General features: G+C 39.4%; 1 protein-coding gene across 2 annotated transcripts in view; it reads right to left on the reverse strand.

Annotated features, from left to right (window-relative positions):
* CNTNAP5 (contactin associated protein family member 5) overlaps positions 1-24,779 on the reverse strand; it is an 825,196-nt gene that overhangs the window by 456,581 nt on the left and 343,836 nt on the right. For both annotated transcript variants that reach the window (XM_082690270.1, XM_082690269.1), the window contains exon 5: positions 4,632-4,835. In XM_082690270.1, the coding sequence (XP_082546396.1) occupies positions 4,632-4,835 (204 nt within the window). The remainder of the gene's footprint in view (positions 1-4,631; positions 4,836-24,779) is intronic.

Genomic DNA, 24,779 nt, shown 5'->3' on the forward strand with positions numbered 1-24,779 from the left:
GCGTAGATTTAAAAGAGCTAATACAAATGTCCATTTTACTTTATGGAGAATGTGCAGATCTTTCACCAATATCTCAAGATATCACCACGAGTTGATTATTCATTCAACTGCTTTGGTCTCTGCACCCTACGCTTACCTCCTCAAGGGCATTGCTGTGTATGCGTTTATACGCTATTCTTGGATTCTCACTTTACTACAGCTGCACTCATTGCAACTGCACATTCTGCCTTAGTTCAAAGGCACTGAACTCTTGTAAGGATGAATGACCTACATGTACTATTGATGTCTTGCTTAGTTCTTACAACAGTTTCCCAGTCATTAATACCTGCTCTTTGATTCTCCCACTGGCATGTATGGGTTAGTGCCACTAGAATTCTGCAGAGGGCAGACTGCCACAGGTGGTGTGAATGAGATATGTTCAAAGTGAGAAGAGGAACTGACTGAAAGAAGAAATCTCTTTCCCATTAGTACTTCTAGGAAAGAAAAACAAAACAAAACAAAAGAATCATTGCTCTTCCCTAAGAAATTAAGTCAATGGGAATGACCTAGGTCAATTTTACCATAGTACTGACCTGCCCAAGTAAGCCCAGGTAGGGATAATTGGCAATGAATCAGTCACCAAAGAGCATCGCTTAAAAAGAAACACAACCAATGGGGATCCAAAAGCCAGCCTCAACAACTGGCCATGGTGCTGAACCCCTCTATTCCTATCCTGAATTGTTGAATTGTAAAGTCCGATTACATAAGGGACACACACTGGAGAATCATCACTAAAAGTTGTACCACTGGCGCCTCCATGGAATCTGGGAAGGAAAACTACCTCTTCATTGGCCTAGGGCCATCCTTTAGACCACTAATTTGGATTTTCAGATTCTTCCTCCTTCCTTCTTTCTCTTTCCCTCCTCCTCCCCTTCCTCCCTCCCTCTCTTCCTCCCTGCCTCCTTCTTTCTCTGTCTCCCTCCCTCTTTCTCTCTCTGCCTCTCTTCCCCTCCCTCTCTTTTCCCCCTCCCTCTCTCTCTCTCCCCCTCTCTCTCTTTTTCTCTCCCTCTTTCCCTCCTCCTTCCCTCCCTCCCTCTCTGCCTCTCTCTCTCCCCACCCTACCCTCCTTTTCACATCCTTTCTTCCTCCTTTCTTTCCTTCTATTATTCATTCATTTCTTTAAAAATGAAATATTAAAAGATAAACCTAAGGTAATCAGAAAAGACAATTATCATATGATTTCACTCATATGTGGAATTTAAGAAACAAAACAGGTGAAATATAGGGAAGGGGAGGAAAAAAATAAACAAGACAAAATCAAAGAGGGAGACAAACTGCAAGACTCTTAACTCTAGGAAACAGAAGCTTTCTGGGGGATAGGGTAACTGGGTGATGGGCATTAAGGAGGGCACTTGCTGTAATGAGCACTGGGTATTATACACAACTGATGAAACACCAAACTCTACCTCTGAAACTAAGAATACACTATATGTTAATTAATTGATTTTAAAAGAAAATTTTAAGAAAGATTATCATGATCATGAATAATATGAAATCTTTCCATCTTGGAAGTTGCGTGACAACATGGAAAGAACATGAATTTTGTATAATATATAAAATTTCATATAAATAACTAAGAAAAACATTTAAAAAATATACCAAAATGTCAATAGGAGAGATGACTGTAGGATTTCAGGTGACATTTTTTGTTTTCCTTAAATATAATTATTTTTGTTTAATTCTTCAGGTTTTCTAAAACTGATATATAGTTTATAATCTGAAGAAAATAGTAAAAAATGATTAGATATAACTACATTTTAATAGTGGTCATGCCTAATGACTAGCTGTGTAACTTGAAGAAATGATTTATCCTTTTTGAGTCCAATATTCTTTATAGGTAATTTGGGGCAAATATTCATTTACCTAGTTGGGCTGCTTTAAGGATTGGATAGGATACTGACACACTATGGGGATTCTGTAAATATCAGGGCGACATCATAGAGAGAGAGACTCATGGGGAGGCCAGGAGCACAGTCTTGGGGTGAGCATGCCCAGCAGTGATAATGTATCTTGTGTCAAGCCCTGGTATTTGGGATGGAACCCCCTTTTTCCATTGTACTCATTGTACCTTGAGTACCTACATTAGGAAGGTGCTTTCCTAACTTCTGGAGCTACAGCAGTGAACAAACCTTGTCTTTGTGCAACCTACATTATAGATTTTATATTATGAGAAAAAGCAATTATCATCTTCCTTTCCCCTTTAACTTAGTGCTTTCAGAGATCTGGTGGTTCTTTCTGAGGTATGAAGGGTTAAAGAACTGATATATGCCAGTGTCTCTCTGGAGAAGAAGATTAATATGAATTTATAAGAAACCTAGGTGGCTGCTTCAAACAGGTAAGTACAGGGAACACTCAAACTCACAACATTTCACTTTCCAAACAGATAAAAGAGATGAAGAAATTCTCAAACTATGCATAGTACTGAGAGAACAAATTCTTACTACTGAATCATTCACTAAATGAGGTTTTACTTTATCACCACATGATTAGAAATACACGGAACATGGAATCTGGGGGGGAAAAAAGCTTATTTTCCATATATCACAGCAAGGAGCAGGTCCTATTCATTTTAAATACAATTTCCCTTCAGGAATACTGAAATAGCACAGAATACAGGACATTCAGATATTGTTTTTCTTTTTAATAAATGAAGAATATTAAGAGCTTCTCTTTTTGATACTTCACTATGTTTACTTATTGATAGAGAATATTCATTTATATTATTTTTGGTTTTCATGCCCAAGCTCCACAAGATAGTTATTCCTTAGCCCCAGATTATACATAAGTAAATGGAGTCTTCTGAGTTATGCAACTTTCCCCATAACAAATAGTTAGCACATGTCTACAATTAAAATAGGTGTTGCATGACCACACCTCCTCCTTTCCATCATGCAATACTGTGAATGCAACTGGTTTAAAACATCAGATGATGCATGTTGGGGCAGACCTCTGGAGGGGGAATGGCATATCTAATCAGGAATATAAATCACATTAGCTGGAAGATTCAGTGTTACTAGCAGAAGACACCTGCTCTGCCATTGACAAGTAACCATAACTTCACTCTCAATGCACAATGCTCTCTGAGCCATATGCAGTTATAGGACTGCACTCCATTCATCCATATTCCCTTTCTGAAAACTGAAGGTCAGGTAATGAACTGGCGTATTTTTACTGAATATGTGTATGCTTACCCTTCAGATAACTCATTGAGAAGTTGCTTCTTTAGGTATGTTAATGCAATTAATCATGGTATTAGTAAATCCCCTTACTGCTCTCTTCTGGGTAAAATTCTGCTTCTAAAGATGCCTTTGGTTTACATTTAATGTAATGCATTAGATGTCAATTTTATAAATTAAAGGATTCCATATGTTCTCCCTGACAATATTCACCATGGTGGCTAAAAAGGTACTCAGAAATGCCTCAAAATAAAGACTTTGGTTTGGTTTTTGAGGTGAGTCAACAGTAACTTTCATTCTTCTGTCTCTCCTTCTAATTATAAAAATACACTTATCTGATATTTTTCCCAGCTCTCCATGCAACCTAAAGTTACAAACTCAATTCTGCTATAACTGTCCTTCTTTACTTTGATACCAAATAGTTAGTGGCAATTCTCTTTCACAAGTATAATATTCCCCCCTAATATACTAACAAAATCAGTGAGAGGCAGGGAATCATTCTCATAAAGAATGACACTTCCTTTTTCTTCACCTTGGGTGATCTCTCTATTTTGTTTATTTCTTTTTCTATGGAAGAGCTTTTTGGTTTGCCTTTGCACCTTTGGGAATTCTGACCCCTGCCCTCAGCACTTGGTTCACTCTACCTTCAAAAGTACCTTTGAGCATATAAAGGAGACTGAGCCCTTCTTTCTTTTTCCTGGAATAAGAAGCTGATTACAATGAAATTACAATGATAGACTACCTGTGGTGAGGCAGGTCATGCTGGGTGCCAATCCATAGGGGGAGGATGGAGTCCTAAATAAACAGGTGGGAGGTCATTTTACTAACTTAACTGGCATTTGGCAAGTCTAGGGCTCACCCTAGCACAAGAGATGTAAAAGAGAGTGTTTCCCTTAACAAGACATGGGAATGAGCAAAAACATAGACTTTCCCACTATACACATGACCCTCTCTCTTCTTAACCAAAATATAAATAATAATAATAATAATAAACTAACTAAATTAAAATATGTCTTCTCCACTTTTCCCTGGGGACTCAATTTTCATAAATATACTAATCAGAATAGAATGTGAGCAAGCTTCATTAAAATATGTGTGCATGTGTATTAAACTTGCTCAAGTTAAATTGTATTAAAAAAGATAAACAGATAAATATGTAGGTAGATAAATAAATACATATATATAGCAATGAGCTTGTAGTGATTCCTACCCATCAATATTATCTTGTTTCAAAGAATGCTATCCATGGCTTAACTATTTCACAAAAATGTTTATTTTTTCTTCTCCAATAAAATGTCACTTAGATTATATTTCAGCAACTCCCACCTAACATACAAGGGCAATAAGAAATTGTAACCCACCACAAAATAGAGTTCCTGATAGTTCAACATGGAAAGCAACAAAGCCTGACCCTACCCAAGTTGAGATGCAGGGCAAGCCTCCCCTTCTGGAGCTCCAGGGTGATATGGTCTCCACGTTGACCTTCTCCATGGAAAAGAACCCCATCTCCTTGCATGCTCTTGAACTTCAGAGAGATCACATCTTTGAGAGTGCTCATCAACTTCTGATTGAACCTATATAGAAGGGAGCTTCGGCCATCAAAGTCAGCAACATCTGATTCTGGGAACAGGGAGAAGGGAGAGGGAGAGAGAGGTCAGTGAACATCCTCATAATTGCTCTTCGTGCTTAAGAATGTTCTTGATATTTGGAGGGTTCCATCTCAACAGAAAGCATATGGACTAGACCCAAGCTAATTAGACTCAAGGGGATTATTCATTTACAAGCAGGCATCACACATTGAGTCAAGGTGAACTGATCATTAGCCTGGAAGTATAACCCTGCTTTAGTGATATATCATATTTTGCTTGATGGTACAGCACAAGAATACCACAAATACCTATGTCAGGCTCTATGGTGTAATAATACATCATGACTTATCTTCATTATTAATTTGCTTCTGATAGTTGGAGCCATTTGATTCCGTCACCTCAGGTTCAAGGTTAGAGATGAAAAATATAGTCTATTATTTACCACATCTAACTGAATAGTACTGTCTTCACAGAACCTGTGTTGAGAAAGATACTGAGGTCTCCTTTGAGTTTAGTGGAAAAGAATGTGCAGTAAAGGAAGACTTGGTGTTTGTACGGGGAGGGCAAGTATATTTTAACCTTACCATCCCTACCTATCCTGTGTTAGTGATATATATCATTTTATTTTTTATATGTAAACATATTTAATTATTTATTGTTAATCAAAAATATATAAATAAAGGAAAGTCAAGTAATCATGACCTAAATCAACTTATTTAGTGGATATGTATAAACATACTTGAAAATTGTATGCCAGAATATTAACAGAGGTTCTCACCTCACTGGAGAATATATTGAGATAACAAATAAGTATATGAAAAGATGCTCCACATCATGATATTAAAAAAATACAAATTAAAACAGTAAGAAGATGCTACTGTATACCTATTAATATGGCCTAAATTTGGAACACTGAAAACAAAAAATGCTGGCGAGGTGTAGTAACAAGAACTCTCATTCATTCATGGTAGAGATGCAAAATGGAGCAGCCGCTTTGGAAGACAATTTGGTGGTATCTTACAAAACGAAACATACTCTTAAACTATCCAGCAACCTCACTGCTTGGTATTTACACAAAGGAGTTGAAAACTTATGTTCACACAAAAATCTGTACATGGATGTTTATAACAGCTTTATTCATAATTGTCAAATCTTAGAAGCAACCAAGATGTTCTTTAGTTGGTGGATGTATAAATAAACTGGTACATCAAGACAGTGGAATATTACTCAGCACTAAAAAGAAATGGGCTAGCAAGCCATGAAAATACATGAACAAAACTTCAATGTATATTACCAAGTGAAAGAAACCCATCTGGAAAAGCTACTGTTTGATTCCAATGACACAATGTTCTAAAAAAGGTAAAATGATGGGGATTGTAAAAAGATCAGTGGTTGGCTGAGTTGGGGAAGGGAATGATGAACTGATGGAGCCCAGAGGATTTCTCGGGCATTGAAAAGACTCTGTACGATAGTATCATGATGGAAATACCATATCATTATACATTTGTCCAATCGCATAGAACATACAACACCAACAGTGAACCATTATGCAAATTATGAGCTTTAGGTGATTATGATATATCAGTGTAGGTTAATCAATTGAAGTAAATTTTCCATTCTGCTGGGGGATGCTGATAATAAGGGAGGTTCTACATATAGAAGCAGTGGGTATGCAGGAAATCTGCATACCTAATTTAAAAAAAAAAAAGATTTTATGTATTTATTTGACAGACAGAGATCACAAGTAGGCAGGGAGGCGGGGGGGGGGGCGCGGAGAAGCAGTCTCCCTGCTGAGCAGAGAGCCTGATGTGGGACTCGATCCCAGGACCCTGAGATCATGACCTGAGTGGAAGGCAGTGGCTTAACCCACTGAGCCACCCAGGCACCCTGCATAGCTAATTTTTCTGTGATTCTAAAATTGCTCTGAAAAAGTAAGCTTTTAACAATCAATTAATAGGCACTCTATTTGGGAGGTGTTCTATGTTAGTTTCACATTATTTCTCCTATTTTTTTTTAATTATAAAAACTTTTGCAAAGAACTCTTATTACTTTTACAATAGAAAAAAATGTAAGGCTATTTAATATAACTTGAAACAAATTCATTATATACCATCTTATGTGGGTGGGTAGTGGTGAATGGGTGTATGGAGAGGGTGGAATTAGTCTTATTTGAAATTGAGTGCTTTGAAAAACTCATTTTTTTAGTATTCACCAAGCAATTAAAATACTCAGCTTGAACATACACAATGATAAATTAAGTATATTATTTTGGCCAAGTTCAAGCTGCCCAAATTGAAACATTCTTTGTAAAGCCAAAATTCTGAAATGAAAGTAAAAATGAAATTATACTTTTACCGTAATTAGTTTTAAAATGCAACTTCACAATGTATTCCTATGGAACAAAGCGATTCTAAACAAGGGTTGCTGATGACTCTCTAGACCCTAAAAGGAAATAGGCCAGATACAGAGAGAAGCTTCTCTTAGCTCCATTGCACAGATAGGAAGACTGAAGTCCAAAGAAGTCGAGAAAGTTGCTGCAAGTCCTCCAGCTAGTAAATAGCAAGACCATAATGGAAATCCGGGGCTGTTAGTCTTTAACAATATCTTTTTGTTGTTGTTTCTCTTTGTCGATTGCTTCTGTTAGCTTTAGATTTCATGGCAATACAAAGATGTGCTTTCTTCTGTTACTGCACTAGACTCTGGGATAGGAACTGGGTCCTTAGGAGCTTTGGTGTTGAGTGAGTGGACATGACATATACTCTTTGTGGACAGCCAAGATAATATGACTTATGAGCTAAAAATAAAGGGCACATCCAGTGCTATGGAAACAGAAGGCTGAAACACTATATTGTTTATGAGTGTGGGACAAATGCTTTCATGAATAAATACAGAATGTGTTATTGCTTTGAAGACACACCTCATGCCTTATGTCTCAGCCTACAGTGCCCCGGCTCTTCCTCTCTCCAATCTAGGTCCCTACACCCCTCTCTCCTAATTCATCATGGCACTAATGACCTATATTTCATTTCCTCAAATGCCTAGCTAATTTAGTGACTTACCTAGTCAAGTGCTGATGACATAGGTTACCTCCAAGAAAGTACATCTTGCCATGAAAGTACATATTGCCATGAAATCTAAAGCTAATAGAAGCAATTGACAAAGAGAAACAAACAAGCAAACAAAAATATTGTTGAAGCCTAACAGACCTGGGTTTCCATTATGGCCTTGTTATTTACTAGCTGGAGGACTTGCAGCAACTTTCTTGACAGCTCAGGGGTTAATTCTTCATATCTGTGCAATGGAGCTATGAGACGCTCACCCTACAAAGTCATGGTGAGAATTACATAAAGTATACCTGGAAATGTAGAATCACTCAGCAATCCACCCCCCTCCATCCATTATTAATCCAAAAGCATTACTACAGTGGTAAAGATTTGTGCATTACAGTATAAAGATGATACGAAGAACATGGTTTGATTTGGTATCTGTCATATTACACCGAGCAGGTATGCATTCAAGCCTATATCATCACTTGCCACATTCTTAAAATAGCACCTCATAACTGTCCTGTGTGATTCAACGTTTGCTACTTCCCTCTGACCCATTCTTTCATCCTCATAAAACACAAGTAACATCACAGATCGCCTTCACTAAAGCCCTTCAGTGAACTCCCTTTACACTAAGAATTAAAATCTCTCTCTGAGACCTCTCAAGATCTGCCTTTCCTGCTTTCCCACCTCATCTTTTCTTCCATCCCCACCATCACTCCCCTTTATGTACTATGTACATTCAACGTGTGTGTATGTGCAATGTGGGGGTTAGTTCGGGTAACATACGCAGAGCACATGTCAGGAGCCCTATAATGGTGTAAACTTTTTTTTTCCCCCCACATGCGAACTTCCTTAATTTCAATCAACCTATAAAGAACGTACTATTATTATTCCAGTTTTGCAAATGAGGAGTCTATGGTTGAAAGTGGTGAAGAGTAGCATGAAGTTAGCAAGTGGCAGAGCCCAGATTCCAACCTGTCCCATCCCACTAAACCTATTCTGCTTGTGCTGAGCCCTTTCAACAGGCCTGCCCCTCTCTCGCTTCAGGCTCTGATATTCAGTTGTCAGGCAGGTGGTTGGTCTTCCTTAACAGGTTCCTCATTTAGCTAGTCTCCCCTGAACACCCTGCTACTTCCTTCGTAATTCACTTCCCAACTGCAATTTGATTCTTGGTTGTTTCCCAATGTGTTTCTAGTCCAGCTCTCCAGCATGACAGGGCATCCCATGAGGGCCGGGGCCAGGTGTGTATTTGCCACCTCATTAATTCAGAGCCTAGCACTGGGCCCAGAACACTATGCTGTCCAGAAACACCTGTGAAATGACTTAGTGACCCCATAAGGAACTTGTGCCCAAAGGTAATACTGCTGATTGTTCCCTGACTTCCTGTCACATCACCTGCCCCCAATTTTTAAGACCCTGGCTGCAGAATCACACTCAGAGTGTTCATTTGCCTGGAGGTACACGCTCACCTGGGATATAAAGCCCACATAACGCACACTCACCGGTGCAGAGGTGAGAGGCCTCCTTTAGAAAGCACAGAATTAGCCTTGTGGAGAATGGAAGCTTTCCTCCAAAGACTACCAACAGCTAATGAGAGAAAAACTTCACCACTGTAAGTGAACTCAGGCAAACACCTTGAACCTTTGCAGTATGGGGCCACACCGAAAATGCATCAACCATATCCCAGAAGGAGAAACAGGTGATTAAAAAGATACGGGGGGGGGGGAGGTTTATAGAAGAATTAAAACATTCCCCAGCTGAATACTTAATACTCCCAGCATGGAGCTATATGAAATACCCAGCATTCCCAACTTCATTTGGATAAGCAGATTTCAAATCAAAATAATGAAGGCTCATATTTTTAAACTGTGGTTGTTAAGAAAAACAGTTATATTATACGCTGCCTTTTCCTTTTTAGATCTTATTGTAACCACTTTGTCCTGACTCTCTCATCCAGCACTTTCAGGACTTTGTGGCATGGGGTCTGATTAGGAACATGAACACCTTCCTTCATGTCTTACGAGCTACTTGAAAGAAGATTCTGCTTAAAAATACCAAGAAAAGGAAAAAGGAAAGACAAGTAAAATGGAGTGCATTGGAAGGTGTGTAGAGATAGGCCCCCTTCTGGCAGGTGGAAAAGTGTGTAATCACCTCAGAATGTAGTTTTAAGGGCACCAAGAAAGTAACTGACAAAACTAAATATATCTTCCCTATTCTTTATCACTGCCTCTCTATGCCTCCCATAGAGATTTCTTATTCTGGATGAAGTAATCCATTCTCTAGGGGAAAAAAAAGGAACAAATTAGCACGCATTGCCTGATTTAATGCTCTTAACAGCCCTACAAGGTCTATATTTTTTCCCATTTGTAACATGGGAAAGCCAAAGCACCGATTATGTATCTTACCCAAAAGCATACACATGGGAATGAGTTGTGTGACACAGAAACCATCAATGTTTCCTCTTAAAAGTGGGGGTTGGTGTGAGAACTACATGAAATTTACATCTCATACATAATGAGAATGTACAAGACTTTGTACACTCCGCATTAAGCATGCACTGGGGAGGAGTTATGTATGTGGGAATATGTGTATAAGAAAAGGGATGTCAATTTTTTAAAGATTTTATTTATTTATTTGAAAGAGAGAGTGAGCATGCACTAGAGAGAGCACAAGCAGGGGAGGGGCTCAGGAATAGGGAGAAGCAGACTCCCTGATGAGCAGGGAGCCCAAAACAGGACACTGGGGCCCAGGACCCTGAGATCATGACCTGAGCTGAAGGCGGAGGCTTAACCAACTGAGTCACCCAGGTGCCCAGGAGATGCCAATATAAAAGGAAGATAATGTTAAGCAGGAAATTATCTTTTCCTTAAAAGTTGATAGGAATTTCCTGTGGTCCCTGCTCTTCTGAACTTCCTTTTTCACTCAGAGACTCAACTAGAGCAGTGTTCTTCCTAAGAGGGCCAGGGAGACCACACAAATATCTGAGAGGCTTTTTTCAGGTAAACATGCATTACCCTTCCCACCCTCACTATCTCCACTAAGGTCAAACTCCCTATCTTAGTCTATTTCTGTGGTCTCATTTCAGTAAGACATGCTTGTATTCAAAACTTTGTTGAACCCCCTCAACATGGCAGCACCTGTGTTCAGCAGAGGTAGACAGTGATAAACTCTATAGAAGTTCCTGCTTTCCAGGGCTAAGCTAGAGACAGCAAACATACAATCACACATCCCTGGGAAGAGGGTGAGCACTGTGCACTGGGAGTTCCCAGAGGAGGGGTGTCTAGCCCTCTCTAAGAGTAGATAATACTTCTCCCGAGCCCTGAGGGATGACTGAAAATCAGGCAGGTGAGGTATGTGCACAAGGTATTGCCACCAGAGGGAAGGAGCGGCCCGTCTGAAGCATGGAGAGGACATGGGGTCATATCTAGGATCAGCAAGTGTTCAGGTTTGTTGGCAGGCAGTGAACTGCCTGCACCAGCAGCCTTGGTAACCCCAGAAGCTCATTAGGAGTTTCAGGTTTTCCGACCTCACCACAGGTATACAGAATCAGAAACTCTGAGCATGAGACCCAGAAATCTGAGTTGTATTGAGTCCTCTAGGTGATTCTAATGCCAACGGAAGTCTGAGAAGCTCTACGCTAAAGCATAAAATGGCAGGCAGTAGGGAATCCAGAGGCTGGGGACAGAGTCCGGGCTTCTGTGATGGAGCATCCTGTTAAAAGTAATAATGGGTTTCAACATGGCCCTGAGGTCAACGGAGAAATAACTGTCAAAGTATTTTAAGTAGGGAAAGTGTATGGCCAGTTCTGGTTTTTAGAACTTACTCTGGTTTTCAGAATGTTCATCTGTATTGTTCGGTCAGTCCGCATTCTGGTCCCAGCTACCCATCCCGCCCCTCCCCAGTGGGGTTACCTAATTTCTTCTTACAGCTTTTCTTATTTTATCGACAATGCTGGCTAGAACACAGCTGTTAGATATTTACTCCCCAGAGAGGACAATTTCTTCCTCTTTCTCAAAATCGATTTTTAGGATCTCATTGTGAATTCAATTCAACTCATTTTGTGGTTTGTTAAGGTGGTAATACACTGGCAGATTTCTCTGGAATATGAAGGAGAGCCTGTTTGGGGATCCAAAAAGTCTTCAGGATAAGGACAGGTTCTACAGCTCACAAAGCTCTCCTTTTAGGTTAAGACAAAACCAAAGCATACTCCCCTCCATCCCAGTGGTGCTGAGAAATGCCAGTGCTGGCTGACTTCCCACTGAGCCCATAATTGCTGACCCAGCTGTCATAGCTCGTTTTCTGAGAAAGACAGAGTTCTGGAGTCAGACTCTGGCATATTTGATGGATGTTGGTAGCTTGTCAACAAACCAGCTAAAACAAGGGCTCCACTGAATAAAAGATTCCAAGCTCGAATCCCCAAGTGAGCCGAGAAGGATTCTGGCGTGGGCCGGCAACACATACTCTGTTTTCTCACAGACAAGAAAGCCCCAGCTCAAAGTTGACAGGAGAAACCATCAATTCACCCTGAGACAATTAGTCCCACTCAGACACTTTGGCTATTCGCAGTAAACATGATTTTCAATACAATTACAGTATGAAGCTTAGCTCATGGTACATTATATAAGAAAAAGGATTATTATTCAGACCATAAACTTATACGGAGGACTCCAGGGCTTTGGCTAGCAATCCACAAACCACAAAGGTTTCCGTCAGCTCAAATTTACACAGATCTCCACCAATCCTGACTTTTCTAGGCCTTATCAGAAGCTCCTGATAACCTCAGATGAACTATGAAAGCAATGTCAGTTTCCAAAGTTAGCACTGACAAACCCCAAGAATCACTTTCCTTATGGAACTTCTGACATTTCTGTGTATGAGAGCAGGGAATACATAGAATAGATCTCAAAAAGACAACATGAAAAACAGTCATAGTACAAAAAAAAAAAAAAAAAGGCAAAACTTTGAATTCCAATCCTAACTTTAGCAGATAGAATTTTTAGCTCTGACAGTCAGATGTGCCTTCTTAAAATGCCTAGGTTTTTTTGGATAACTTAGACATGTCGACATCTCTGAGCACACTTAGCATTTGTAGTTCAACTGGACTGTTCGCTAACTCCAAAGATTAGGCCCAAATAGTGTTATCATTTTAAAGAACTTTTTAAATAGTAGAGACCCAATCACAACAAAATAATGATAATAATAACAGTAATAATAATTTATAATAATAATTTTTATAAATAGTAGAGATCCTGGGGCACCCGGGTGGCTCAGTCGGTGATAAGCGTCTGCCTTCAGCTGAAGTCATAATCCTGGAGTCCTGGAATGGAGGCCCTCGTCTAACTCCCTGCTCAGTCAGGAGTCGGCTTCTCCCTCTGCCCCGCACCCTGCTTTCATGCTCTCTCTCTCTCTCAAATAAATAAATTAAAATAGTAGAGATCCTTTGATTTGCTTGTTCTTAAATTCACTGGCAGATATTAGGCATATTTTGTACTCTCGTGGGTCACTATGCTGAGCTATGAGATCCAGGTAATTCAGCTATGGGTTGTTCCATCCAGGGATTCAGACACAGTAACATGAAAGCCCCAAAAAATTAATTGCTTTGGTGAATAAGAAGGTGATAAAAGAAATCATAATTATGGCCCCTAGACCTTGTTGCCCAAGTAGGGACTTGTGAGACTTTAAGGGAGTATTGGGTCACTCAACTGGGCCAACAGCATGGACCAGGACTGAGTAGAACTAGTTGGGACATAGGGTCACCCCACATAAAAGGCAAAAGGAGGGCCATGAGAAGTGGAAGGTCATAGCCACAGAGGCTCAGCAAGTTAACAGAAGGTTTTGTTATGGGAGTACTGTTTCACAAATCTTACTCATAAGTTTCCAGAAGGAATGATCAAGGCAAAAAGCTAACCCTGAGCATCCAGCACTTGTTGTACAAATAGTATGCTATTTGTTATGTACAAATAGTTACGCTATTTGTAGCATACTATTTGAGCTACTATTGTATGCTACAATACATACTATTTGTATGCTACTATTGTAGCATACAATTATGAGCTGTCCCCTCACCTAATAGACCCACAGTAATCTTCAGCCACAATGTACAAATGTTTCCTGTGAAAGGGTCTTGGTGCAATGAGACACAGTTATATGGGAGTGTCAAAATTGGAGAAAAGAGCTGCTACTTCCCACCTTAAAACTAGCTGGCTTTTTTTTTTTTTTTTCCTAAAATAAGATTTACCATGGTTTTAGTTTGGAGACCTACTGAATACCCTTGCTATTGATTCTACCTGTGTACGATCTATGAAAGTGAGGGCAAGGAGGTAGGTATGGGGAACAAACCCCTCCAGTGATCATTTGGATAGAGAATTTTTTTTTTTTAATAATAATTTTAAAAAACTGTAGGGGGCAAGTCCTTGACATTTTTGAGGAAACTCACTGCTGCATAAAGAGGTTGATCTATTAGTTCATTTTGCCTCTTAAGTTTCCTTTAAAATCACAACCATTAGAATATGGGTCCCAGGAATCAGAGCCACACACTCAAAGCACACAGCGAGCAGCAGAACATCAATTCATCAAGAGAAATTGTTAGCTGTGGATTTCCCATCCTCTGTTAGCCTTATACGACACTTGGTTTCTTCAACCCCCACATTTAGAAGCATTTCTTTGTCTGCCTTTTATAGCAACTAAAAATCCTGTATTCCTATAGGAAAATGATTGTCTTGTTTGTTTCTATACTCCAAAGCCTAGCAGAGAGGAGCTACTGAGTATTGCTCACCTTTTGCTGAAAGACTTTTGAGACCCTCAATCAATAAGAAAAGTTATTCCAGATTTATCAGAAAAGTTGACAAGGTAGAATATCATTGTTTTTTTGAGTTACTGTGCTCTTACTGCAGATATATATGTAAACTGGTCTCTTCCCAGAAGAGGGTTCTTTTTTTGGCTGTTGTTGTTTTGTTTTGTTTGTATTTATTTATTTAGTTAGTTAGTTATTCCTCTATGAACTCAGAGAAGAGAAAGAGAAAAGAAGAAGCTGACTAACTCAAATTTTAAGACCTTTCTGGGACTAAATTTCCTCTGCTGTAGAATGAAGGAATTGCAACAAGCTATCATTTCCATTTGTATTTCCATTTGTATGATGCTATGATTTCCAAAGTGGGATTCAAAGACCACAAACACAGGTCTCCAAGCCCTCAGGCCTGACTGCTATCATTCTGTCCCCTTCAGGATTTGCATTGCTATAAACTCGGCCTTTTGAGGTGCCCTGTGATATGGGCCTTCACATGTCAAAGATGAAATTTACAACTTTATGGACTCTACCATGTATAACAAATGGCCCCAGAGGATGAGAACCACAACAAAGTGAGCAGCTGAAACTGGGGCAACAAAATTTTATTTGGGGAATTAGGATATGATGTCAGCTCTGAAGCTGATGAATTTTGCATGACACCACTTGTCCATAATTAACCAAATAGCCGCAAAGTCTTTTTTTGGTGTGTAAAGAGGCAACTTGAAGTATAAAATGACAGTTCTAATTTTTAATGAGATTGGGAAGTCTGACAGATCGTTATGCCTTATCAGAATTTATAATGCTTTTTAAAATTAATTAGCTTCCCATATGGAAAGGAATTCAAGTAGAAGCCCCTGGACGGAAGTCCACATAGCCTAAAGTTAACAGGTGGCCTGGTGAGGGTATATAAAAAAGTTTGCCTCTTTCCCCTGAGGAATAGGTGGAATGTGGTCCTGAATGAGAGGGGAAAGGAAAAAGGGGTAAAAGTGTGGTGACCAGTATAAATACAAATGAAGATAATGATAATGATAGCTAATACTTTTTAAATGCTTACCATATGCCAAGTACTCTTTCAGGCAATTTGCTATACAAAATGAGCATTATTTTTACCTCTCTTTTCACTAAAAAGGAAGCTGTATCTACAGAAGACACAAGATTGTCCAGAATTATACAACCAATAGTTGATAATAGTTGACAAGCTAGGATTGCATCTCTGGTGGCGAATGTACCCACACATCTAATATTATTGTGTACTATCTTTAATAGTGCCTATATTTCATCTTAAATCCTTAAGATTCACAATCACAAGCAAGAAAATAATAATGTAGACAAAGAATGAAGTGACTCTCATAATTAAAAGGGAAATTTGAGAAAAAGGTTTTAAATTCTGGTTCCATATAACAATCACCCAGGAACAGGGGAAAAAAAAATCAGTTATTCTGGGACCTCTACCCAGGGATTATGCCTGAGTTAGTATTTAATATATATTTAATATACTTATTAGATGTGTGTACCACATCTTCTTTATCCTTTCATCTGTTGAAGGACATCTTGGCTCCTTTCACAGTTTAGCTATTGTGGACACGATGAGTGAATAAAGAATATGTGGTCCATATATACAATGAAATACTACTCAGCTATCAAAAAGGATGAATACACACCATTTGCATTGACCTAGATGGAACTGGAGGACATTATGCAAGTGAAATAAGTCAAGCAGGGAAAAACAATTATCCTATGGTTTCACTTATATGTGGAACATAAAGACTTGCATGGAGCCCCATAGAGGAAGGGTGGGAAACCAGAATGGGAATAAATCAGAGAGGGAGACAAACCATGAGAGACTCAGGACTCTGGGGAAAAAAACTGAGGGTTACAGATGGGAAGGGTGTGGGGGGATGAGGTAACCAGGAGATGGGTACTAAGGAGGATACCTGGGGTGATTGAGCACTGATTGTTATATCCAACTAATGAATCATTGAACATTACATCAAAAACTAATGATGTACTATATGTTGGCTAATTGAACCTAATAATAAAAAAACAAGGTAGAAGGGGTGGGGAGCCCTCCAGACAATGAGTGATCAACCCATTCAAGGGCCTTGAGATAGGAGGGAACATGGCATGACAGAAGGCAGAATAGAAGCCAATAAAGCTTGAGACCAGGTATGGAGGTGACGTCATGGTGTGGTGAGGCCAGGGGAATAAGTGAAGGCCAGATGCACTAGGACCTCTTCTTCATGCATATATATGACTTTGGTTTTATTAAGTGTAGGCAGAAGCCAGCAAAAGGTTTTCAACAGGAAGTGGCTCAACTCTGCTTTTTATGACAATCCTGCTGACTGCTGCAGAGATAATGGACTAAAAGAAAGAAAGAAAAAAATAAAAAAGGAAAGTGGGTTCCTGAGTTAAAAATCCAGGTGATAGGAGATATTACTGAACCAGGCTGGATGAAAAGAAATGGACATATTTGTGATGAATTTTGGAAGTATTGTTGATAGAGCTTGCTGATAGATCTGCTATGGTAAATAAGGGAGAGCAGAGATTTAAAGAAAGCTCCCCATGGCTGGTTGGGGAAACTGGTGTTATCTACTGAGATGAGGAAGTCCACAACAAGAAGAAACTGAGTGTGGTTAGAGGGTACAAGTTGACTTTAAGAGTTCCCTTTGGGATATGTTAAATTTGAGCTATTTATGACATAACCAAATTGAGATATCAATCAGGCAAATGAATATATATTTTTAGAGCTCAGAAGAAATATTTGGTTTAGGATGCAAATTACTTATCTAAAAGTCACTTCACATTTATAAATTTCAGTCTCTCTTTGTATAGTACATAGGAATAGTCAGTCATTCCTATCTGAAAGACTGTTGAGGTTTGGAGTGTATTGCACCATACTGAAAATATTAAATGACAGTGGGGGAGGGGGATGTTGATGATAGATGGTGACATTTCTAATGGAAATTATAATTTAATGATGGACAAGTTGTCACAAACAGGGAAGATACTGGCTCTCTCTCCCAGAAAGCATCCCCACTAATTACAACTCAGAATAGTTCTCCTAATTCCCCCCCTTCTTATTTTGTAGACTCAACATGAGATGAATTATTTCGCACAATTCTGTACTGACATCTTTATTTAAGCATGTCTCTTTATAACAGCAGCTCAGTGATGTAGCAGGACCCATGTCTTTTACTTACTTGGTTCACCTGCACAAACATGTTTGGTTCAAAAGAATCAAACTGAAAATTGGTCAGAGGGAGAAAACACCCATGCAAAATTCAAAAACCAGGTATCCCACTTGACAACAGTGGTGACACAGAAGGAAAAGTGGTAATGGAGGAGGTATTCAAGAATTCTTATGAGAATGTAATGTCGCAAGTTTGGTTGCCAAACATTTGTATGTGGAAATGTGTCATAGTCATACTGAAATGGATGCACAGCAAGAAGAGGGTATAATGTTCAGAATAACTATTTAGAAGGATGTTAAAAATTATTTTCTTGGTTCTCCCTAGAATTATTTAGCAGTAGCAATTGTAATAGGAGAAGACTTTGTATTTTATTCTTTGTGTAATGCCATGGGAGACCACATTTGATCCTATTCTTGAAAACAGAGAGAGAACCCAAAGGCTACTGAGAACTGAGATCCCAGAGTCTATGACAGCAGAAGGAGAGACAAGGGCAGAATATATTTGAATCCAAGACAGGCCCCTCATCTAATAGAAGATAAGACCAACGTTTCCCCAAAAGGCAACATGTAGTGGCAGTACAGGGCTTTCCTCTATGAACACATACCCCCACTACTACTAGCTGTCAATTACATAGACTATTGACTACATACTCCATTCTATGCTTGATACAGAATAACTCTGAAGTGACATCATGGTCTTTAAAATAATTATCACTCTGATATGCAGATGAGAAAACAGAGGCTCAAATAAGTCAACAAGATTTGGTGGGAGGTGGATGCTTTTATGAACAGACCATTGATTCCATTGTCCATTCCATTGAGTACACAAAGGAATTGTTTGCTTTGAACTTCCTTGTGACCATGGCAAAAAAGATAGCATTGGTGATGTGAAAGCAATGGGAACTTCTGTAAAATGAGATAGTCACCCTGGAATGTATAAAAGGGAATGAAGGCAGGGCGTGCCTGGTGGCACAGTTGGTCAAAATATCTGACCCTTGGTTTCAGCGGTGCAGGTAGTGATCTCAGGGTCCTAGGATAGAGCTCTAAGTCCCTGCTTTCAGGGGCGGGGTGGGGGTGGGGTGGGGGTGGGGTCTGCTTGTTGGTCTCCTGCTCCTCCCCCTGCTTGTGCAGTCTCTCTCAAATAAATAAAATCTTTAAAAATAAACAAATAAAATAGAATGGAGCCAATTAAGAAGATAATATTTTTTAAAACATTAATACTTAAGGAAAATGGAGATACACTTTCACTTCTAGAGATTTTGAGGCAGCATAATACGAGAATAGCCTAAGGAGGCTCTAAACACATTCAATTTGGGAACTGCAACCGCTGATAATCTCAGTTATTCAAAGAGAAATAACATGAGGTATTAAGGAAACCCATGTACAAGGAAGAGTCTAATAAGCTCATAATTTTTATTACTTATAAAATACGCATATATGTATGTAATTATATATACCACACACACAAGAGAAAGGATGCCTTTATTAGAAAGAATATTATATAAACATTGTAATTTTAAAAATACAATAAAATGGTAAAATGTGCAAAAAACCAGTAAAATATGCAATAAAAACTTTCAAAAATGAATAAGGATGGCTAGCCTTTAGATCTAAAAATTAAATACACATTAAATATTCATGGAGCATACAGCAGCCATCAGGCACTGATCTAGGTTCTGAGTAGCAGAAAGGTAGGACACGATCCTATCTTACAGAACAGACTGGTTTTTAGGTGAGGAAGCACTAGGTAACTTTAATTTAACAAGATAAAACCTAGAACTGAAACATAAAACCTAAAAAGAGATCACATGGCAAGGTCCAGGAGGCAAAAGATTTCAGAAGTAGGTGATATTTGATCTGGCTGGTGAGGGGAAATCTGTAGTCATCCTCGTGAAGGAGAAAGAGGATTTTTCATGAAAAAAAGAAAAAAAAAGACAGCTGCAAATATGAAAACATGGAATCCAGAGAGAAGCTTATGTCTTTGCAGGGAACTGTACATGACACTCAGTGGAAGTTGAATATGGGGAATGCAGCAGATGACAGGGGTGGAGAAGTGTGGGCTCTTCCAAATGCTATGGGGAGCCCTTGAACAATGAGTCAGTGCTCCTCTCAGGAAGGCCCTAGAAGCAGGGAGACCAAGGAGAACAGCTGCTGCCATGTTGGCTGAGGAAAGAGGAGGGACAAGCATGGCTAGGGATAGGCAGGACAAGGCACATAGGCACCAGGACCCACAGGATCACGTGAGTGGGGTTTACAGAAAAAAAAAAAAAAAAAAAAATCTGCAGGCATGGATTTCCAAGCCAGGTTTGGAGAATTCAAGAAGAAAGGGGGTCAAAGAAAGCAAATAAAACCAAACAAAAGCCTCCAGTTGGGCCCAGTCTGCAATGTTGAAGGATGACGGAAAGATAGTGAGAGAAGGCCTGCTTTGACTCCTCCAACTCGGAGGATGCTTTTCAAACCAGAAAAGGTGGCCTTTATTAAGAAGGAAGTGAAGCCCAAGAGAGCTTAGCAAAGAGGAAGGACTATCTCTTACTATCAATGCCCTTCTTCCTACGGGCCGATGAATTTTATTTAAGCTACTGAAAATAAATGTTGGAGCAGAGAGAGGCAGATGGCTTCAGCTTCCCACTTTCCTGTCCTTGTCTCTTGTGCACTAAAATGACAAAGCCCTGGGGCCTTGCCCCTGCCTCCCTATGTGTCAGTCCCCACCTGCTTCTTGGCGATTCTTCCTGTGCTGGGGAAGTTACTACTCAACTTTTGAGACGCAGCTAAGGTGGACAGGCGAATCTTTCTGATATCAACAGTGACACCTGCTTACTTTGTCCTCTTTGCCCCTTTGGCTCCCTTTTAAGATTTCTACCAGGCACATTCAATCCTTTTTGGCATGTTTTTATTTACATGCTCTTGACCCCATCTTTGACTATCAGCAATGTCAATCATTCAGTAAATGCTTACTGAAAGTACACCAGGTACCCAACATACCTGACAGGCAGTGACTGACTTTTTGAAACCTAGAGTCTAGCCAGGGGAGGCATATGTCAAAGAAACAATTATATAATCAATTAGTGATATGTGACCATTAAAAAAAAAAAAAAGTACTTCAAAGGAAAGAATACAGGACTTATAAAAGTCTGGGAAAAGGTATTTTTTTTTAAGTAAAAAAAATTTTTTGTAAACATATAATGCATTTTTATCCCCAGGGGTACACGTTTGTGAATCACCAGGTTTACACACTTCACAGCACTCACCATTGCACATACCCTCCCCAATGTCCATAGCCCCACCCCCCTAAGGTATTTTTTATTTCTTACATCCCTTAGGCCTCTGCATGATGCTTAGTGTATCTTTTTTTTTTAAGTTTTTTTTTTTTTTTTTTTTTTTTTGTTTGAGAGAGAGAGAGTAAAGGAGCAGGGGGAAAGGCAGAGGGAGAGAAAAGGGAGAAGCCGCTCTACACTGAGCAGGGAGACTGATACGGGGCTCGATCCTAGGATCCTGGGATCATGACCTGAGCTAAAGGCAGATACTTAACTGACTGAGCCACCCAGGTACTCTATACTTGGTGTAACTTAAGTGCTAAGTAAAGTTCTCAACTGAGTGAATAAATGAGTGATGAATGTGATGAAAGTATAAATGTGCAGGTATTTCAGATTGTTAAAACTTGAAGTCTTAAGAAATTATAGAACTACAAGTTTTCTACCAATCTTGAGCAACATACCCAAGCGGAATTCTAAGAAAAAGATTTATAAACCCATAGGAAGTAAATAAATAAATACAAACAAACAAACAAACAAAAAACAGTTCCCCAGAAACTACAATGGGTGTATTAATAGTAAGTAATTACAGGAAAATTACATGGTTGCCCATGCTGATATCAATTCATTCCACAGATATGTGTTAACTACCCATTTGTTCCTATTAGGTATTGAGAATTAACATACAAGGTACCTGTTCTCATGGAACTTACATTGTGGTGCACGGATTTGAGTAAGCAAACAAAACAAAGGAACAAGATTCTGGTTTGTGATAGGCATCAGGAAGAATATAAAACCACATTATATAGCCAGGGGATGATAGTTAATGCACAGGAAATAATTTAGAGTGGCCACCAGAGTGGACTTCTCTGAAGAGGTGGCACCAGAATTGAAAATTACATTGACTGAAGGAACAAACGGTGTAAATTTTTTTTTTTAAATCTTTTTTTTTTTTTATTTTTAAAGATTTTTATTTATTTATTTGACAGAGAGAAATCACAAGTAGATGGAGAGGCAGGCAGAGAGAGAGAGAGGGAAGCAGGCTCGCCGCTGAGCAGAGAGCCCGATGCGGGACTCGATCCCAGGACCCCGAGATCATGACCCGAGCCGAAGGCAGCGGCTTAACCCACTGAGCCACCCAGGCGCCCCCAAACGGTGTAAATTATTGAAAAAAGCTGTTGCTCCTAGGGAACAAAATGTGCAAAACCCTCAGGTAGAAAAAGCCTGGCATGAAATTATCAGCATATCCACAGTATTTAAACTTATGGAACTCTATAAATTATGTTCAGCATGAGGTATTTCTGGAAAGTGGAAGAAGTCCTGAGAATGAGGCTTGGGATTTAGCATAGGTCACAAGTGATCTAGAAGGGAAAAACCAGGTTTTTAAAAAGCAGAAGTGGCTAATTGAACTCAATACTACTGAGAAGTTGAGTGAAATGAGAAAAATGAAGTGACCATTGGAGTTGATTATGTGGAGGTCACTGGTGGTCTTGACTAAAGTAGTTTCTGTGGGACATTCTATTAGTCTGGGTTCCCCCAGACAAATAGGATTAGGTGATTGACAGATAGATAAATAGATGACAGATAGATAGAGATAGAGAGATAGAGGTACAGATACAGATACATTACAAGGAATGGCTTACACAATTTTGGGGTCTGACTAGACAAGTCTGAAATTCATGTTGTCAGCTTAGGAGGAACCAGCCAGAAACTTTGGCAGGAGGTGAAGCCACACAGCACATGTAGAAATTCTTCTTCTTCAGGGAAACCTCACTTCTGATCTTACAACCTTTCAACTGACTGAATCTAGCCCACCGGGAGATCAAGGTTAATCTCATTTAGCTAAAGTTCAGTGATTGTTCACCCATCACAGCAACACCTAGATTCATGTTTGCTTGACTATTTGGACTATAGCCTAGCCAAGCTGACACTTTAAACTGAACACCACGTGTGTACGGACTGAATAGAAACAGCTGTAGTATACTGGGAGGTGAGCAGGTGGAAAGAGTAACCTCAGACAAGGTTTGGAGAGAAGATATTCTGGGGAAAGGGAAAGAAGGAGAAGTAGCTGCTAAGTAGAGCCATAGGAATTTTGTTGTTGCTGCTTTGTTTGATAGCTTATATAGCAAAGTTTTATAATTTTAGGAATGGTCCAATTGAAATGGTGGATAAGATAATGTTGAAAGAAAGTGGGAATCCAGAGGACCTGAAATGTGTTTTTAGGTAGAAATGAGAGATCTGCCCCCACCCACCCACCCACACACCCAAGGGCAAAAGCAGCAAAGCACCAGAACTAGTGACTGAAAAAGACCAGGTGCTGGCTTGAGGATGGTCTCAGACATCTGTGTCCCATCACTCATACTAGGTACCTAAGTGTAAGTTATCCCCTGAGGGGATGAACTCGATAGACCAGGAGCCTACCTGGAAAGGAATCCATGAAAGACTGGTCTACTCCAAATCCGGGGCAGTTAGTTTGGTCAAGAATTGAGGGGTAACAGATCTGTGGACTTCTGAATATTGTAGAAAAATCTAATTACAAAGAAAAATGAAACAATCTGAGGGTTTTAAAGGGGCAGGGGATAGGAGGTTGGGGTACCAGGTGGTGGGTTTTAGAGAGGGCACAGATTGCATGGAGCACTGGGTGTGGTGCAAAAATAATGAATACTGTTATATTGAAAATAAATAAAAAATAAATTTAAAAAAATGTTACTGTGGGCACTTTTCTTAAGAGAGGGTCTCTTGTGGCCATCAGATTCTCAAAGGAGTCTGCACTAGAAAAAGCTGGACCTGTTGCTCAAAGGCCACTTTCAACCCTACAGTCTGCTATTCACCTGATGTTCTGAGTCTTTCTATGCATGCACACAGAACAATGATTTTGAAGGACAACAGACAGGACTGGCAGAAAACAATGAGGACATATTAAATAGTAATAGGATTGTTACACTAAAATAGATGGCTGAAGTTATAATATAAACAACATTTTACTTCAGCATGAAAGGTTCACATTGTACTTAAAAATAAAGCTCAAAGTAGTGACAGCTGTTATCAACAAAAGAGGTAACAAGAGAATCTGGGTGCACCAGATATCCTGGGATAGGAAGCATATACCCTCTTAGATATTCTATGCTTTGTTATGGAAGGGCTAGAGTGGAATGCAGTGTATCCCTAGCCTAATGGTTTGTTGATGTATCTGCTGTTTTAACACATTCTTTCTGGAAGTGCTTGTGCAAGATAAAGACAATCATTTCATAAATACATTGCCTCTGTGCAGATATTTATTTTTACCCGACACTCTGTGTCAATAGCTTCTCTAGGGAGCTTGTTAATACTCAACTTTATGGGTCCCTGTGCCCAGAATCCCAATCCAGGATGTATAGGACATAGCTAGGCAAATGCATTTTTAATGAGAACTCAAGTTGATTCTGATATAGGCATTCAGTTGACCACATTACAGGAATGAGTACAAGCATGTAACCAAATAGACACTTCAACAGGACTTGCTGAGTTTTAGTGGTAACAATCATGTGTGTTCCTTCATTAGAAGTCACTGGGTTTTGGCATATAGGCAGGAGGTGTAACTGCTAAGGTAGAAAAATAAGTTATGGAGGAGAGAAGCAAGATGGTGAATAAGTAAGAGACCTAAATATCATCAGGTCCCAGGAGTTCAGCTAGATAGTTATCAAACCATTCTGAAGAG

This window comes from Mustela nivalis, assembly GCF_964662115.1.
Source record: "Mustela nivalis genome assembly, chromosome: 11".
NCBI lineage: Eukaryota > Metazoa > Chordata > Mammalia > Carnivora > Mustelidae > Mustela > Mustela nivalis.